This window comes from Xenopus tropicalis, chromosome 7, assembly GCF_000004195.4.
Source record: "Xenopus tropicalis strain Nigerian chromosome 7, UCB_Xtro_10.0, whole genome shotgun sequence".
Lineage (NCBI taxonomy): Eukaryota > Metazoa > Chordata > Amphibia > Anura > Pipidae > Xenopus > Xenopus tropicalis.
Genome location: NC_030683.2, coordinates 81,189,123 through 81,208,993, shown reverse-complemented (window position 1 = coordinate 81,208,993; position 19,871 = coordinate 81,189,123). Strand labels below are relative to the sequence as shown.

The 19,871-nt window shown below is 40.3% G+C and overlaps 1 protein-coding gene across 3 annotated transcripts in view; it reads left to right on the top strand.

Moving 5' to 3' along the window:
* Positions 1–19,871, top strand: part of kmt2a (lysine methyltransferase 2A) — a 95,039-nt gene that overhangs the window by 26,695 nt on the left and 48,473 nt on the right. Inside the window, exons 5-14 of one of the 3 annotated variants that reach the window (XM_031906666.1) lie at positions 266–500; positions 589–653; positions 743–1,144; positions 6,553–6,626; positions 9,399–9,524; positions 9,666–9,779; positions 10,335–10,481; positions 13,038–13,082; positions 13,903–13,995; positions 16,637–16,757. In XM_031906666.1, the coding sequence (XP_031762526.1) occupies positions 266–500; positions 589–653; positions 743–1,144; positions 6,553–6,626; positions 9,399–9,524; positions 9,666–9,779; positions 10,335–10,481; positions 13,038–13,082; positions 13,903–13,995; positions 16,637–16,757 (1,422 nt within the window). Of the gene's footprint in view, positions 1–265; positions 501–588; positions 654–742; positions 1,145–6,552; positions 6,627–9,398; positions 9,525–9,665; positions 9,780–10,334; positions 10,482–13,037; positions 13,083–13,899; positions 13,996–16,636; positions 16,758–19,871 lie in introns of all 3 variants that reach the window. The other 2 variants (XM_031906665.1, XM_031906667.1) reach the window with 2 other exon arrangements.

Genomic DNA, 19,871 nt, shown 5'->3' with positions numbered 1-19,871 from the left:
TGTCCAATGACCTGAAATGTGTTAGTAAAGTGGAGCTTAGGGAGCACTGAGGTTCTTCTGTCCTTTTGATGTGGTTACATTTTTTATAATTTTGGATAAATCTGCCTACTTCTTTATTACTTTATTGTTTATTCAGGGTCTAGGGCAATGTTCACGAGTATATAAGATGGCTTACCCCTAAGTACTTGCTATAGTTTTATTGCTGTTAAGGTTTTTTGTATGTGTTTGCATTCAGGTCCCTGTTTGCCCTTCTTTTGTCCAACAGACAAGTCCTCCATTGCTGGATCAGAGGATGCTGATCAGCCAGCTCCACCTCTCAAACCCATCAAACAAATCACACGCAACAAGGCACAGCAAGAGCCTCCTGTGAAAAAGGGGCGCAGATCACGGCGCTGTGGACAGTGTCCAGGCTGCCAGGTTCCTGATGACTGTGGCATATGTACTAACTGTCTTGATAAACCTAAATTTGGTGGACGCAACATAAAAAAACAGTGTTGCAAGTAAGTTGTCTTTATAGCTACCTCTCACATTAAAAATGCTAAGGTGAGAAAGACATTTTTCTTCCAATGCTTTACATTTTTTCTGCAGGATGCGGAAATGCCAGAACTTGCAGTGGATGCCATCTAAGGCTTATCTTCAGAAGCAGGCTAAAGGTAAGATGTACTATCAAATTCAACCATCAAACTGCCCCAGACCAGACCTTCTACTTATGGTTAGAACTGAACATTTTTCTCTCTCTCAGCTGCAAAGAAGAAAGAAAGAAAATGCAAGGTGACTGAAAAGAAAGAATTGCTACCTGTTAAGAGCCCTTCGGAACTCATTGTAAAACCTGTCTCAGCACCTGGCACCAGCTCTCCCCCTGTGCAAGAAGAACCTGCAACCCCATCTCTGCCTCAAAAAAAGAATGAACCTCCCAAGAAACAGACTGAGGAAAAATCAGAAGAACAAATTCCTGCTGCTTCCACAAGTGAAACCAAGCAATCTCCTAATTCCCGTAAAACCACCAAGCAGCCTCCTTCACAGCCTTCCACTACCATTGCAATGACCCCATTAACTGCCACACCATCTACAAAGAAAGAGGCTCCTAAGCCAATTCCTCCAGAATCGAGGAAAAAGCAGCCACCAGTGCTCCCAGACAATACCTGTAAGTAAGACTGTATTCTTTTCTAAGACAGTGTTAGAAAGCAAGGATTGTTTCCCTATGAAAACACTGCTGGGTAAATAAAAGTTACATTTTTTTCATTAGTAAAGATTACCATTCCTTCCCTGTAAATAGGCATTCATAGTGGTTCTACTGTGGACTTGTGTATACCTCTGCTAAGTAGAGTAGTAAGTAGAGTAGTGTCTCTCTTTCATGGAAAATTTATACAAGTATGGTATGTGTACTTTTACTTTATTACAGATGTAGTAATTCAAGCACTTAACCTTATTGATACTAAATTGTCTCGAAAATGGTCTAGAAATAACTATGGTTGTTTGCTTCAGTGTTCAGAATAATTAAATTATAATTGTTTCTGGAGTGTGCTTCCCAAATAACCGATTATTATTATTAATATTATTAACATTTATTTATAAAGCACCAACATATTCCGCAGCGCTGTACAATAAGTGGGTTTCATACAATCCAAATATAGAGGAGAGCACCATAAAGCAGAATTCTGCTAAAATGCTATTTATTTCAGACCAAAATACACAACATGTTTCGGGCAATGTGACGCCCTTTATCAAGTGTAAGTATTACTTAAACAAGGTGAACCATTTAAACCATAACTCCACCCTCTGTGTCCATTGATTGATTGAGAAAATTTTGACTTTTGATGGACACTTCTGAATACCAATCAATGGACACAGACGGTGGAGTTATGGTTTAAATGGTTCACCTTGTTCAAGTAATACTTACACTTGATAAAGGGCGTCACATTGCCCAAAACATGTTGTGTATTTTGGTCTGAAATAAATAGCATTTTAGCAGAATTCTGCTTTATGGTGCTCTCCTCTATATTTGGATTGTATTGAATGGCTCAGCGGTGTGCCTTGCGAGGATTGATGCATCAAGCCTGATCTAAGGGCTGTGCGGTTGAATACCTATTTGAAGTGGGTTTTATACATTGGACATACAGAGTAAACGATACAAGAGGTGGAGGGCCCTGCCCAAAAGAGCTTACAATCTACAAGGATATAAAAAAAAGTATATGCCTCTGCTTTTTAAAGTCCTGTATCTGCAGTTTAATGGGAAATTCTCTGTAACAGACTTAAAATGGTTAACTTTTAGTATGATGTAGAGCAGCATGCGGCCCGCGACCCCCCTCTGTGTGGCCCCCCACCTGTCTGGCTGCTTTGATGGCTTACTCTTGTGTAAACTTTAAATGGTATCAGTACTGTGATTAACTGGGCCCCCTGCATGATTCTCACCTCAGATTCAGGCTGTAATCCCTCTGTATTGTTTAAATATGTAATCCCCTGTGTTGTTCACACCTTTTAATCTCTGCATTGTTCCCCCCCTGCAGTGTTCACACCTCAGGCTCAGGCTGTAATCACCCCCATTGTTCCCCTGTTCACACCTCAGGAGCAGTAGAAACCCACAAATAATCCCTGCACACTACAAAAAGAACATATACTGAGGTGGTACTGCAATTAAAAAGTTTAATATATACAGTAGTTATTGTGCAGACTGTAGGAGCAATGCCAGCATTGTGTCACTGTAGGCTGCATGTGTGTGCCATACACACAGGCATCATAGGGCAAGCAGAGTATGGCACACACAGGCAGGGTAGGGAAGGCAGAGTATGGCACACACAGGCAGGGTAGGGAAGGCAGAGTATGGCACACACAGGCCAAGTATGGCACAAACCAGCCAAGAATGGCAAACACAGTGAAAGTATGGCACATGCAGGCAGGGTAGGGAAGGCAGAGTATGGCACACACAGGCAGGGTAGGGCAGGCAGAGTATGGCACACACAGGCCAAGTATGGCACAAACCAGCCAAGTATGGCACACAGGCATGGTAGGGAAGGCAGAGTATGGCACACACAGCCAGGGTAGGGAAGGCAGAGTATGGCACACACAGGCAGGGTAGGGCAGGCAGAGTATGGCAAGTTTTTGCTGTACTACAACCATTAATATGGGTATGGTCATGTGATAACATGGGTGTGTTCAAGTGGGTGCGGTTTCAAAAAGGGGAGTAGTCAAAACTGGCTTCCATTATCGGCCCTCCACCACGTAGGTCGGAAAAATTCCGGCCCTCGGTACCACAGAAGTTGGACAGCACTGATGTAGAGAGTTGGTCCCCAACCTTTTTTTTCAGTATGCCTTTCAAAATAAAATCTAAATGTGTATGGCTACCTTAAGGGATCCAGTAAAGGTTTATTCACCAGGGAAGTTCCATCTATTAAATTCTATTCCTTGCATGTGCCAAATGCTACAAGCATCTTCCTCTAGTTCATTGGGATGCACTTTGCACGTTCTGTAAATACTTTACCAGAGCCTGGAACTCGTCAGGCCCTGCAGCCCCATGGACTAATTTTCCTCAGATGACCCTATAGTCACCCATAGAGAACCCCATGGTGCACAGACCGTTCTGATCTGGACAAGCTCATGTCTCATCTGGGCAGCCCTTAGGCCAGAACATCCAAATGCTCTTTCCCCCTTCAAAAGAAAAAAAAAAAAGTAAAGGGGAATTCTTGACCCCTTTTCTCCTCCAACGGGAACTGCGTCTTTGCGATGGCAAGTTATCCTCTGGCTTCGATCAAGAGGATGATGAAGAGATAAATAATCTTCTATGGACTGTTCTCATCCGTTTAAGAGATTCTTTACCTCTAGGAACCAGAGGCTCTCTCTAACCCCTACAAAGCCTATTGGATTAAAGCTTTTGGGGTTGTTAAGCTCTCTTATTGGCCTAAGGCATGCCTTTGCCCAGTTCTTTCCATGGCTTGGATTAGCAGGGCTGTGAAGTCTTGGTTGGACTCCTTCTTTTAGGCGATCCTTTCTGGGGCTCTTCAACCACCCTCATCCCAATAGCTTAACCGCACCTGGTTCTTAGACCTTCTGAACTTGCCAGTGGTGGGCCCTGGCTTCTTCCACCAAGATCCACTAAAGCATCCCAATCCATCCAGACTCATTGTAGGGCCTTATCTGAGTAGTGCATCCCATGTTTTTGCCTGCAAACCGCTATCTGCAACAAAAGTGTTTTGTTTGTTGCTTTGTTTTTTGTTTGTGCGCTTTTTCTCACTTGTGCGGTTCTTTTGATGGGCTGCTTCTTGGTATTGCTCAGATCACAAATTTTAGCCCTATTGGTCTTTTAAAGGTGTCTAGCTGTTCTCACAGATGTTAAAACCTTTCTATAGGGGGTGGTGCTCTGGGCTCTCCATGGGATTTCAGCATTGTCCTACACGCAGTACAAAAGCCACCATTTAAACCTATGGCCTCTGTACCCCTCTTCCTTGGCTCACATGGAAAACCGATTTCTTTTTCCTTGTAACGCATTCTGCGAGACAAGTCTCCAAGATCAGCGCATATCTTGTAAGGCCCCTTCTCCCCAAGGTTGTATCAGCATTTCACCACAATCAAGAGATCCCCATACCCTCCTTCTGTCTGACGCCCTCTAATCCTAATCAGAGTGCTTTAATTCTGCCTACACTGGATGCACATTTTTCATCCTGGCCTGGGACCAGGCATCAATGGAACATCTCTGCAAATCTTCTACTTCATCAATTTTACTAGTTTTGCAGTCTTTACGGCATTTGACACTCACTTTGGCTTGAGAATTCTTCAGGCTGCAGTGGATTCCACATAGGCCTCTTCTTTCTACCCTGTTTGCCAGTGTACATCCCTACTGTTCCTATGTCCTAAAGGTGATGGAGAAAAGATTTAATTTATTTAACATAAAATCTCCCTATTCATTTGCTTCAGGGACACAGGACTTCCTTCCCTAGATATGAGACCTTTCTTCTTGTGCAGACCGTCCTGGTGCATACATCTATGGGACCTCCCAATGCTTGGGGCCTGCAGTTTTCTGGATAAGGGGTCTTAACATAATTAAAATCCATACCTTAAACAGGACATATTTTTGTAGAAAACAATATTATGTTAATGAATTGTTGATTTTAATGAAATTTTATCCAAAACCCCACTAGTCCTGGCCATCTGTTCCACTTCCTGCTGTCTCCTTTCCCAGGCTGTGCAGAAAGGGCCGGCAGCACACTGTAATCCTACACTGTAAGATAGGAACCAATCAGCAGATAGACGGACCTGATAGGGAACTTAAATCTGTCTTTGCTTGTGTGACTGCAGGGTTTTGATTAACTATCCCCCTCCTAGTGTGCTTCTGGCAGGGACCGTTTGGACACGCCCACCCCTTTGAAACTCTGATAAAGGGGGCCAATTTTATAGATAGTATTAATATTTTAGAGCACAGTGAAACCAGCACCATATATTATTCATAATTGGTTACAAGATTAGAGGTTTTTTAATGTATCCTATATTTCTTGTTAAAATGAAAACTATACCCCCTGAATGAATAGATAACCAACAGATAGTTTATATCATATTAAGTGGCCTATTAAAGAATCTGAAATAATGCAGCTTTAACTGTAAGTGTGGAAGCAAAAGACAGAACTCTGTCCATTAATTGGCCAATGTGACCTAGCATGTATGTGTGCCTTGGCTTGTTTGTGTGCATTGGGAATCCTATGATCCCAGGAGGCGGCCCTTAATTCTTAAAATGGCTATTTTCTATTTAGGAGTACTCAGCACATACTAACAAAACAGTACAGGTATGGAATCCCTTATTCGGAAACCTGTTATCCAGAAAGCTCCAAATTACGGAAAGCCCGTCCCCCATAGACTCCATTTTAATCAAATACTCTTCTAAAAATACTATAGGAATGATTAGATTGTTGGTGAATTTTTAAGTATTAAGGCCCAAACTCATATTTTGATAAATCTGCCTTATGTGTGTATTTGGTGTAAACAAATGCTTTGGAATGGAAGACTTTTGCATATGTTTATGATGAGTGTGCAAAGTCTGTCTACCACTCTGTCCTACTGGAATTTAACAAGCATGCCTGGTAAATTATGTTGTAAGCACCATGGTTAGTACACTATGGATACAAACCCCAGAATACTAAATACACTAGTCAGAAATGTTTGTAGTACTTCGGCTACTCTTAAATACTGCCAAGTGAATTCCTTAAACCGGAGTAAAAAAAAATTACTATAAATTTTTCAAACTGTTGCCAGCTTTGACCTTTCAAGCATTTAGTATGTTGACAGCACTGTACTATCATATCTGAAATTTGATATGAAGCATCACTGAACGTTGATAGAAAAGGCTTGGATACATTCTGGCAAACTATTTTTCAAAATGAAACCACAGAAATAAAACAACTGCATGATTAACGTGAATGTTTTTAAGACTGTTTTAAGACATGTTTGATGGGGTGGGCTTAATACTTAAAAAACCGATGTCCAAGAATAAGCATGCATGAATTTTGATGGTAGATTTTTCCATGTTTGTGTTCCTTCCTAAACTGACATGTCATTTGTAACTTTTAGCAACTGAACAGAACAAACAGAAAAAGTTGGCAATGAGGCTTGGGGCTCTGCTGAAATCCAAAGGAAAGGAGAAGGTGAGGAAATATGTATGGCTGGAAGATTTTAACTTGCCACTTAAAGGAACAGTAGCACCAAAAAATTAAAGTGTATAAAAGTAACTAAAATATAATGTGTTGCTGCCCTGCACTGATAAAAGTTGTGTGTTTACTTCAGAAAGTCTACTATAATTTATATAAATAAGCTGCTATGTAGCCATGGAGGCAGCCATTCAAAGGAGAAAAGGCACAGGCACATAGCAGATAACAGTCAAACACTATTGTATTTTAGAGAACTTATCTGTTATCTGCTATGTAACCTGTGCCTTTTCTCCTTTTTTCCAGCTTGAATGGCTGCCCCCGTGGCTACACAGCAGCTTATTATATAAATTATAGTAGTGTTACTGTAGCAAACACACCAGTTTTACCAGTGCAGGTCAACCGTGCATTATATTTTTATTACTTTAAAGCTCTTTAGTGTTACTGTTCCTTTAAGAAATATTGGTAATGTAAATATCTCCCTTCTAGATGTGCCTAAAACTTAAAGGAACAGTAACACCAAAAAATTAAAGTGTATAAAAATAATATATTATGTACTATTGCCCTGCACTGGTAAAAGTTGCGTGTTTGCTTTATAAACACTACTACAGTTTATATAAATACCCTGCTGTGTAGCCATGGGGGCAGCCATTTAAATTGAAAAAAGGAGAAAAGGCACAGGTTACTAAGCAGATAACAGATAAGTAGCATAGATTCCCATTGTATTCTACACAGTTATCTGTTATCTTCTTATGTAACCTGTGCCTTTTCTCCTCCTTTTTTAATTTAAATGGCTACACAACAGCAATTTCTATTAACTACAGTAGTCTTTTTGAAGCAAACACGCAACTTTTACCAGTGCAGGGCAACAGTACATTATATTTTAATTTATTTTAAAACATTTTTATTTTTTAGTGTTACTGTTCCTTTAATGTTAAGGCCTGTTTTTTTGTTTTCATATGTTGCTCAGGTCCATGCCTTTCAGTCTTTGACAGCTGGAAAGACCCTTAATGCATTCCGTAATCCTAACCTGACTGAACTAAAGCAGTCTTCTTCTGCCTGTTCTTTGAGCCCCTTCTTATTATGTTGCTAAATTACAATGTCCACTATTCATGGATGAGTTCTGAGATTTACAACATTGATAGGATTTCATTTGACCTTTCTTAAATGAATATGGTAATTAGTGTATAACTGAAGCACAGTTAGCAAGGGTTCTGGTTAGGATATAGATTAATATCTTAATCTGTATCTTGGCTTCAACATTTAAGTACATTTATATGGCTTGTGATAAATACAAATATTAGGACAGTTCCCTTGGCATCATAAATATTTTTTTTGAAGATATGATTTCAGAGTTCTTGTTTTTGTCACCATTTTATGATAACAATCATGCCACCACTGCTACTATTGACAGGTTTGTGTTACTTGTGTGGCCTAAGGCTCAATAAGACACAACAACCCAATTGAGGCTTTGATTAAGGAACACTGTACGGGACTAAATATATAAGTAGAGCTGTATGAATAAAAATTAGGGATGCACCGAACCCACTTTTTTTGGGTTTGACCAAACCCTGAACCCACCCTCATTGATCCTGCCGAATCCCAAACTGAATGAGAATCATCTGGAAGGGTTAAAAATCCGAAACCGAATCCTTTAAAAAAATGACTGGATTCGGGCCAAATCCCGAACCGAATCTGGGATTTGGTGCATCCCTAATAAAAATATACGTACATACAACACATGTCTGAACACACCTGAGCTACTTAGTAAAATGCAATAAAACCCAAGACTTCAGCATAAAATATTTGTCACGGATAGGAATAAATGCTGTCCTAATTCATCTGTTTCCTGTGTGTGTTAGTTGGCCTTTAAAGAAAAAATAACACCAAATATGAGTCAAAGTAATAAAAATATTATGTACTGTTGCCCTGTACTGGTAAAAGCTATCAGAAACACTACTGTAGTGTAGCCATGAGGGTAGCTATTCAAATTGAAATAGCGCTAAATGGAACAGGTTACATAGCAGATAACAGGCTCTGTGGAATACAGTGTTCTTTTACAGAGATTAGCTGTTATGTAGCCTGTAGTGATGTGCGGGTTGGCAAGTAGTCAACACGCGCCTGACCCATGGCTCCACTTTTATTTATATACCCACCCTCCCGTTCTGTAATGTCAGAGATGGGGTGGGGCAGGGCAGGCATGTGCCTAGAGCTCAAGCTGCGGCCAAAGGCGAAGGCTCTCTTAGGTCCCTTCTGATGTGTGGATGTTGACCCAGACCTGCGGGTTTCGGGCTTGGCCGCACATCTCTAATAACCTGTGCCTTTTTCTCTTTTTTTTTTTTTTTGTCAACAATAGTAGACATACAGTGTTTAGCACAATGATTACCAGTTTGGGACAAAACTACATTATATTTTAATTATATTAAACCTTCTATATTGAAATGCAGCTTGAGTTAGGCCATACTTGGGCTGGGTTAAGCTGCTGATTCAGCCCCTTCTGGTTAACAGTTTGCATTTCTGGCGATGTTAGAACATAAATTTTGATGATGTGGTGGCTTTTAATATCTGATCCTGTTATCTGTTAGAAAGGCACCTCTTTTATTGCTTTATGTTTTCATGAATTTAGACCTACAACTTCATTAGTATGTCCCTTCACATGTCAATGTCTGTTTAGAAAGACATGTTTCAAAACAAGTTTATATTAGGCATTTAGGCTTTGGTTCGGTATACAAATTTTTCTGTGTTGATAAGATGTTCAACCTTTTTCTATAGGACAAGCCTCAACCCCCCAGCAAGCCTGAAGTCAGTTTTAATTTGTTGAACACTTTATGTAATGGTGGAATCACCAAACAGAAGCCACCTTCTGATGGGGTACACAGAATTCGTGTAGATTTTAAGGTATGTTTTTCCTTCTACTTAAAGCTGGTTCATGGAAAAGCATAAGGAAACAGTAACCTGTTTGATATATGTTTGTATGTTCTGTATTTATTTATAATACACTAATCTTTTGCTAAAATTGGATTTTTCCGTCCTAAACAGCACGATTGTGAAGTAGAGAATGTATGGGACATGGGAGGTATCAGCCTGCTGACAACTGCACCTGTCACCCCACGTGTTGTCTGCTTTCTCTGTGCCAGCAGTGGTCATGTTGAGGTTAGTTACCCTAAATTCCCAAAAATACTATTTCAGCATACTTTTTATAAGTACATAAAACACTGCTTGCTGTGGTGATATGCCCATAAAAATTTGAAATTTTGAAAGAGAACCTGTCATTGATATAAACATGCCCACAACTGTAGGTGTAATTCATTCTTTTTTCATATATAGGTATTATTTTCTTCTTATATTTATTGAGAGTAATTTTGTATTTGTGTTTTCCTACTGCAAACAACTCACACGTGTGTTAGTAGCGCATTGCAAATTAGAGTATGGGAAGACTGTCAGTGCCGAAACTTTTTTTGGTTGAGCTCTCAAATTGTTTAATATCTAAACATCTATAAGAAAACATATAATCGCTATTTGTGAAGCAGATTTATTAAGCTTAACAACATTTCATAAAATAGCATTTCCCCTATTTTTCTTCTTTCTTTACCATATTACTATGTGATTTGAATCAAATTCATTTGTTTCTCTGCTATATAATTTTTTGCACATCTAATTTACTATTTCTTCATCAGGTGTTCTGATTCTTTTACCCTTCCTTTTTAGTTTGTTTATTGCCAGGTGTGCTGTGAACCATTTCACCGGTTCTGCCTAGAGGAAAGAGAGAGACCTTCTGAAGACCAGATTGAAAACTGGTGTTGCCGTCATTGCAAGTTCTGTCATGTATGTGGGAGACAGCAGCAGGCTACCAAGGTATTGATAAGCTCTTACTCTAGGGTCATGTCACTTAAATGGACGTCAACCGCAAAAATAGTTTTTTTGCCTAATACAGGTATCAGACCCCTTATCCGGAAACCCATTATCCAGAAAGTTTCGAGTTATGGAAAGGACATCTCCCGTAGACTCTATTTTAATCAAATAATTCACGTTTTTAAAAATGATTTCCTTTTTCTCTGTAATAAGATATAATTAATCCTTTTTGGAGGCAAAACAATCCTATTGGGTTTAATTACTGTTTAAATAATGTTTTAGCAGACTTTAGGTAGGAGATCCGAATTACAGAAAGATCCCTTATCCGGAAAACCACAGGTCCCGAGCATTCAGGATAATGGATTCCATACCTGTAATCAAAAACATTATTCCGAGCAACTTCACCAATGTGAACTTACTGAAAATTTTTGATCTAAAGGTTATTTGTAAATGTAATTTCTATTAAAAGCAGCATTTGCTGAACTCCTGGTTGTTGCTTTTTAAACAATGTTGCAAAGGTCAGTCTCCTCCAGCAAGACAGGGCTGTCAGTCTGCTTGCTTGTTTTACATTTGTTTCAAATGCCAGATCCATCAGGGCAGAGAATAGAAAAGGACTGGCAAAAACTTCTAATAGCAGTTATATATACAAATAAGTAAAAAAATTTGAAATGAATGCATATTGCAAAGTTGCATAGAATTAGGTTTTCTTTTATTATAGCTATAATAATTCTTCTTAATGTGCACCAAAGCTCAGCAGCCCTATAGCAATAATAAAATATTTTTTTTAAAGCTGTCCACAGCAGCTTCCATCTTCTGATTCCATCTGATCTTTTAAGGTCATATTTTGCTTACCACTGGCCCTGCACAAAGCTCACTGTGGTCTAGGCTGCTGCTAAATGGGTGGTTCACCTTTCAGTTAACAAACTTTTTAAGCCCTATTTCTTCCACCGTGGATACACAGCAGCTTGTTTTAAATAAACTATATTAGGGTTTCTGAAGCAAACGCCAGCCCAAGGCAACAGTATATTATATTTTTATTACTTTAATGCATCTTTATTTTTTTGATGTTACTGGTCCTTTAAGGCTGTAAAAGGACACATTCATCTTTGAACAGTTACAGTTGTATAAAATATAAACCATACGTCATGAGGGTTAAAACCTTTTTGACACAAAGTAGTTCCAAAAAAACATGTTACTGTTGTAATAATGGCATGATGTAAACGTTGATATTCTAAGATCATTTGCAATTGGTCTTAAATTTTTAAGTAACAATAGCAATAAAATTGTAGCCTCACAAAGCTATAGTTTTTAGCTATCTGGGTCAGTGACCCCCATTTGAAAGCTGAAAAGAGGCAGAGGAGGAAGGCACATAATGCAAAAAATATAAAAAAAATAAATAGTAAAAACCAGTTGCAGTGTTGCTAGGGATAGGACACTCTATAACAACTAAATGTTAACCTAAAGCTGAACAATCCCTTTAACAAAACAGATAGTAAATATTTTCAACACATTCATTCTAAATATACTTAAATACTTTTTTTTTTAACAATTCTTTTATTGAAGTTTTTGAATGTACATATTTTGCAGTATAATGATTATAATATCATTTGTGCTTATTGTACAGAAATTAAATCAAATAAAGTAATAGAGAAAACAAAAACATTACAGTGTCATTTATATTGGTATATACATTGTCTGCCGTTTAACATTCTTCATTGTGTCCTCTTGGCGTACAGGCTATGTGTGAGTGAGTTAAGGCCTTATTATTTTACTCCTTTAAGTGTTTGAATATGGGCTGTGGGGTGGTTATGGAAGAGATTGGGGAATGAGCCCATCCCTAGCTTATGGTAAAGGAGTCTTGGGGGGTTCAGAATGTATCCATGGTGCCCATACTCTGTCGAATTTGTGAGGGCAGCTTCTTCTCATGTATGTAAACTTTTATATAAGGGTATGGCTATTGACCATAGTTTCCCATGCTGCGATTTTTGGGCCCTCAGGTGATTTCCAATATAGAGCAATTTGGTTTTTTTTTGGTTTTTTTTGCGTACATGCACAATATGAGGATTAGTGTACTTTTTCAGCTCTCCTGGGTGACAGGTCTTCTATCTGTTTGAGCAGTATTGCTTTTGGGTCTAATGGAAGTACCAGATTTGTCTTATCACTTATGGTGCTCGCTATTTTCCCCCAAAATCGTTCTGCCCGTGGACAGATCCACACCATGTGCATGAAGTCAGTGTGGGAATAGCGGCATCTAGGGCATTCCTGTCCTATTTCTGAGTTTATTTTATGTAACCTCCTGGGGTGTAAGGTAAATATACGATGGAGATATTTTAGTTGTGTTAATCTGTCCCTGCTGCTAATGACCCCTTCAAAGGTGGACTCAAGGGTGGACAAAGGTAGTAAAATATTGCAAATACTGTGCTTGAAGCAAATGTGCTGTACATATTTTTTGTCTGCATGTGTAGCAGTGACAGCCAGACCTCACTACCTGCTCAGAAGTGTTCACGTAAGCTGTCTTGGCAGGTGTGCAGCATTTTGACCTCCACTTTCTTTGTGCAGGAGAGCATCGGCAGGCAAAACACTATTTCTGACATGAGCCTAAAGGTCAGCTCAATTTAATCATCTAAGCGTTGAGCTCCTACAGTTTTTACACAATTTTTGTTTTTTACTGCAGACAGTATTGGTACAAAATCAAGGAAGTCCTCCACCCAGAAACTGTTTTTAATTCATAAGAGAATGAAGTAAAATTCTAAACAGCTTTCCAGTGTACATTAATTAAATGTTTGCAATGGTTTGAAATTAGTGAGAAAATATAATTGTTGTTAAAAGCAGTTAGGGATTCACCAAATCCAGGATTTGCCAAGATTCAACCATTTTTGCAGGATTCAAATTCAGCCAAATCCAAGTGCCTGGCCATGAACGCAGAAGTTTAAAAAAAAAAAAAATCTAAAAAAATCTAACCCTTAGTGGTCACTTTACAAATAAAAACATATTGTCAACAATCCGTATCGGCCCTTCTTGCTTGCATAATGCTTAGCATTTCTGTTTGACAAGCATGTGTTCCAAATACTAGTGATGTATGGGTCAGGAAAAACTTAACTTACATCAAACCCTAACCCGCAAAATGTTGCCACTGTAAGACAGTCTTCTTGTTCTGTAAGCTACTTGCTCATGCCTGTGGTTCCAAGACAGGGTGACTTTGGGAGCAGAGGAGGAGTGTACTTCCCCAGTCTGACCCTCACCCAATCCAAACCCATAGTGTTCTCTCAAATTTCAAACCGTACCCGCCTGACCCTTGGTTTTTGGGGAAACTCGCACATCACCACCAGATACATATTTTTTTACCTGTATTAAATATTGTGTAATTCTTCCTGCTGTATATTCTGTGGTAATTTACATGAACCTTTGTTTCAAAACACAGCAGTTACTGGAGTGTAACAAGTGCCGCAACAGCTACCATCCGGAGTGCCTCGGACCAAATTACCCTACCAAACCAACCAAGAAGAAGAGAGTATGGGTAAGTTCCTAAATGTATATAAAAACTTGCCATGCTTCCTAAGGATTATTTTAAGAGTTCTATAGTCTGCAAATAAATATTATTACAATAACTACTTTTCAACCATTGATTCAAGCCATTTAAACTCTGCAGGGTGGGCTAGTAAAGGGGGAAGTCTCTAAGGCAGGTCCATGTGATGAGAACTTCAGGGTTGCAACAAACAGTGTTTCTTTAGTTGTCTATACTCTGAGATACAGGGAGAGTAGGTAAAACATCCACCACTAGAAAGCAGATCACTGGAGAATATGACTCTTCCACCTGCTGATATACCCCCACTGGTTTCCAGGGCAATTCAAGAATTCCTTAGACAAGTCCAATTCTGCATGACGGGTTTGCCTCTCACTTCAGCCTGTCTATTGCAATCCTCTAGTGATTGCACCAGATGCCATGACAGTTAATGGGATTTCAAGCTGCATTATGTGTACCCCCCCTTCCTCTGTTACATAGTGTCCTCAGAAAAGATCAGAGACTGCAGTGCCCAGTCCCAATCAGGATGTACAAATCCAAATCACTCCCTGCTGGCCCCGGCAGGCTTGGTTTCCTTACCTAGTCAACATGAGCTGTTAACCCCATGGATCCTTCTTCCAGACCTACTTTCCCAGGGCCCTATCAACCATCCCAATCCAGGGATGCTCAATTCGACGGCGTGGTTGATTCGCTGTCGCAAAGGCTTCTCAGCCTTTGTGTCATTGGCACAATTCTTTGCAGCTAGACAGCCTATCTCCTGCAAAACCTTTCACAGAGTGGCACCTTTCTCATTATCTCTCTCCTTCAAGTCCTTTTCGACATCCCATATCCTGGACTTCCTACAGTTGGGTATGGATAAGGGTCTTTCCCCAGGATCTCATAAATCACAGGCCTCGGCCATCTCTGTTATACTCCAATGCAAACTGGCAATCTTGCTAGATGTGCACACCTTCTTCAAGGGGCAACTCAATTTATGCCCCCCTACTGTGAGCCCCTCCTTCCGTGGCACCTTAATCTCATCCTCACAGTGCTACAGGCCCCACCATTCTAACCTCTGACTTTACAGGCCAGCCATGGCATAGGGATTAAAGTGGCATTCCTCATGGCCATATACTCCTCTCAGAGGATTTCTGAAGTCTGTGTGCTGTTTGTCAGCCTCCCTTCCTAATTTTCCACCCATGCATAGTGGTGGTTCCTTCCTTTGTTCAAATTGCACAAAAATACTGGCACAACAGGACTTATTTAAACATGATAAACCATGCTGATTTTTACTAGTAGCAAACCATATAACGTTTTCGGGACACACCCCTTCGTCCTTTCTTTGTCCTTAATATGATGTCCGAATTCCACATCAGGAAATCACTATGCCCTTCTTCTGCCCCATCTGAAAAATCCTAATGAGGCAGCTCTTCACTTACTGGACCCGGTCAAGGCCCTCAAGTTCGGCCTCCAACGAATGAAGGACATCCGCACCACTTCTGCACTGTTCATCTTACAATCTGGAACCTGCAAGGGCTCCCCAGCCTCTAAGGCAGTGATCCCCAACTTGTGGCTCACGAGCAACATGTTGTTTACCAACCACTTGGATGTTGCTCCCAGTGCCTGCCTCAAAGCAGGTGCTTATTTTTAAATTCCTGGCTTAAATGCAGTCTTTATTTGCAATAAAGTAGTACCAAACAAAGCCTTATGTATGGTATTAGTTCAGATAGGGGCTACCAATAGCCAACCATAGCCCATATTTTGCACCCCCAGGAAATTTTCCATGCTTATGTTGCTCGCCAGCTCTTTTTACATTTGAATGTGGCTCACAAGTAAAAATAGTTTGGGTCCCCTGCTCTACCAATATATCAGCAAGGTCATCCACAGACCATATGTGGCAAAGGAAATATTGTGGCTGCAATCTTCCTCCATCCACGCCTTCACCAAATTCTGCAATTTGAAATGTTTTCAACGTTGCGGTATCTGACACACTTTGTAGGAAGGTGCTGCAGGCCTCAGTTGTTTAACGGCCTTGCTTCCTCCCTCCCTACTTCGGGGGCTGCTTTTGTTTATTCAACTGTCCCAGTATCCCACAGACAGCTGTAAGAGGAAATTAGCTTTTTGTGTTACTTGTCCTTAAATCCTTTTCTCTTGGCTTTTCTGCAGGGCACATTATGTCCTGCCCTGGAAGTGATCCCTCTGTATATTCCTTAGTATGGGTTAGCGTAAGCATGTAAATAGCAAAGGGAGGAGTTATCTTTATCTTCTTTAATGTTCTGCCTCCTAGTGGCGGATGTTAATCCCCACTCCCCCTGTTAAAAAGGATTTAATGGTAAGTAACACAAAATCCACTTTTTCATCTTACCCACCTTTTGTAGATGCAAAGCTCATGCATGCTTGGAGTAAGCACAGGCTGCAGGCACATCTGTTCCTCAGGCAACACTATAAACTGATTTATAGTAATATACGTTAACTGGGGGAATATAAATCTCTTTTGAATGTTATACACGTAAAGATTTTTAATAAACTGATTTTTTTTTTTCCTTTAGGAAGCTTAACTATTGCTTTAGGTTTACTGATTTCATGAATAATAGAACATATTTTCTGCACTGGTAGTCTATTTGAATGTTTGTATATGAGTTTGCCTGTCTTTCAGATTTGCACAAAATGTGTAAGATGTAAGAGTTGTGGTTCCACTACACCTGGGAAGGGCTGGGATGCACAGTGGTCACATGACTTCTCCCTGTGCCATGACTGTGCCAAACTGTTTGCTAAGGGTAAGACAATTGGCTTTTCAACAACTATACATTATTTTTTGCAACTAGTTTGCCCTGTAGCAGTTACCCATAAGAGCCAAAAAGATGCTTGCTTTTAAACAGGTGACCAGTAAATTCTACCTGTTTGGCTGCTTTGGTAACTTCTCCTGGGCCAATTTAGTGCCCTTTATTACATAATCCCAATAATGGTAATTTACATAGTGCCACGTGTGAAAAGTGCAGTGTTTTAGTGCATCATACTTATACAAGGTTTATATATTTACATACTAGGGAGTGTTTTTAACTGAATTAGGCAGTATAGAGGAAAAAATTATATACTTGGATGTTACATACTGTGAGTTCATGCAATTCAAATGTCTAGGTGGCATATATGTTACCTGCTTTTTTTCTCTTACGGCATGGAACCACTGGGTTAAGCTCCTCTCACCAGCAGGACATTTTCTTTTTAATGATGCTAATTAAAAGTTACGTTTTTTTCTTACTAAAAAATACCTTTTGTGGGGGTTTAGCTGGTAGCAGCCGTTAGCGTATGGCAATCAGATGGGATTCACAGATGGGACAGGCAACTCTGACTTGCAACAAAATGATCAGGCTTTATTTCCCACAGCAAAACAGTATCGCAGCATTGTATTTGCTAGAGAGCAGTCTCTGCCATCCTCCGTGCCATCCAAGTTCATCATAGGTAATGACTAGTGATAAGCGAATTTTCTTGCCAGGCATGGATTTGCAGCGAATCTCTGCATTTTACCATTGACAAATTGTTTAACTAAACTTCAGCTGCTGAAAATTTTGTTGTGCTTCAAAAAAAGTAATGGGCACAGTTGCATCAAAATGGGCATGAGCGACAAAAAAAAGACGCAGGAAACGTGTTTCGCAAATTTTCTTTTCTTGGGACATATTCGTTCATCACTAGTAGTGACACTTCCACTTTGACCTTACCTGGAGAGGCATCTGGAATGGAGCGTGGGCAAGTATGGCACTGGCCACTTGGCATTGGCAGCTCGATGAACCCTGTGACTGAAGAACTGGTCGGCAGATTTAAGGTCCAAAAAATCGCTTACTTCCATCGAATTTATGGGTAAATGCCTGTTTGGAGAGGAGTTAGAGAAAATAATTTCTCAAGCAACAGGTCAACCCAAGTCGCGGGCAAACACAGCCATTTCTTTCAGGTGTCTGGGTTTTGGAATCCCAAAGGATCCCCAATTTTGGCACCCAACCGATGCAAGGGTAAGTTTCAACAGCGAAACAGGCAGACGTAGAGCTGGGCGGTATGACCAAAAATTTATATCACGGTATTTTTCAAAATTATATCGGTATCACGGTATTTGACGGTATATAAATAAAAAATAAATAATAAATATTGGTGGCCCCCCACCCCCCCCAACAACAACCCCAACAACCCCCGCCCAGCACTAGGCAGACGTGGCAGCCCCTTCTGCGGACAAACTAGAATTCCAAAAATGTTTTGTTTTCCAGAGTTCCCTTGCGAATTGGTAGTGTCTGTTCTGCCAGAGCAATGTTTTCAAAGGATTTTATTCCAATTTATTCATAGTACCCAAGAAGAATGTGTTCTTCAGTCCCGTACTGGAAGAAACAGAGACACCACGTATCACCTATGCCCACTACAGCTGTGCATTCTATGCAATTGAAAGAGGGGTTGTCTCAACCAGACGATGGATCTCGACTTGCTAAACCGTGAATGCTTGGACTGGTGGACGGAATCCGTTAACCTGACTAGGGGTTGTTCCTGAGAGGAGCCTTAGTGGTTGTTAATAACAGACGCTAGCCTACAAGGATGAGGAGCAAGATTCAAACACAGGTCAGCTCAAGGCATTTGGTCTCCTGCGGAATCCAGACTGTCCATAAATGTTCTTTGGAGTGATATATTTGGCGCTATTTCAGTGGCAACATCTGTTGCATCAGAAGTGTGTAAAGATACAAACAGACAATGCAACCTGCAGTGGCTTATCTGTACCATCAAGGGGGCATTTGGAGTGCAGCGGCCTGGGGAAAAATGAGAAAGATTGTGGACTGGGTAGAAGTTCATACTCTGGAAATAAAAGTGATTCATATACCCAGCATCCTCAACTGGCAAGCCACAGCAAATTGGATCCCGGAGAGTGAGAAATCCTTTCGGAGCAATTCGACTTGCTGGTTCAGAGGTGGGGTTAGACTTAATGGCATCTCATCACAATGCGAAGACTCAGAGTTTCCTTTCCAGATGCAAGAATCCAAAGGCAGAAGGGGTGGATGCAATGACCTTTCCGTGGACATTCCACTAGGTATATGTTTTCCCTCTGATCCCCGTGTTACAGAGAATCGTCAAGAGGTTCTGTCTGGAGAAACTAAGCCTGATGGACATAGCCCCATTTTGGCCCAGAAGAACATGGTTCACAGATCTGATCAACCTAGCAAAAGGAAACTGGTTTCGGCTCCCAGTACACACCACTTACGTTAGGGTTCAATTCTTCTCTTGAACCCCCTGCTGATGTCTTTGATGGCGTGGCTGTTGAGACCACCATCTTGAAACGAAAAGGATTGTCAGAAGGTGGTATGGCGACTATGATCATGGCCAGAAAACCTGTGTCTTCTAAGGCCTACTACTGGGTATGGAAGACCTACTCAAAGTGGTGTGAAGATTTGACAGATGTGACAGTTTGAGATAGCTAACATACTACAATTCCTACAAAAAGGTTTAGATGGTGGACTGGTTATTGTCTATCAAGGTACAGGTTTTAGCGTTATCAGTACAGTTTCAAGACTGGTTGGACCTAAGGGATGACGTACGTATTTTCATTCAGGGAGCTGCTCATGTGACTCCATTATTTTGTCAACCGACCCCGACATGGAATCTGATACAGTAAATACAGCCATTCAAACCAATGGCTTTGATTTAATTGGAAATACTGACATGGAAGGTGGCCTCTCTTTTGGCCTTTGTGTCAGCAAGATGGGTTTCAGAGTTGAGTGCTCTGTTGGTTTTTCACAGGGACAAGGTTGTAATAAGGACATCCATTCATTGGTGTTAATCAAAATTGAGCGGGAGGCATTAAGCAAGGTGTGTATATATATATATATATATATATTATATTATATTATATATATATATTATAT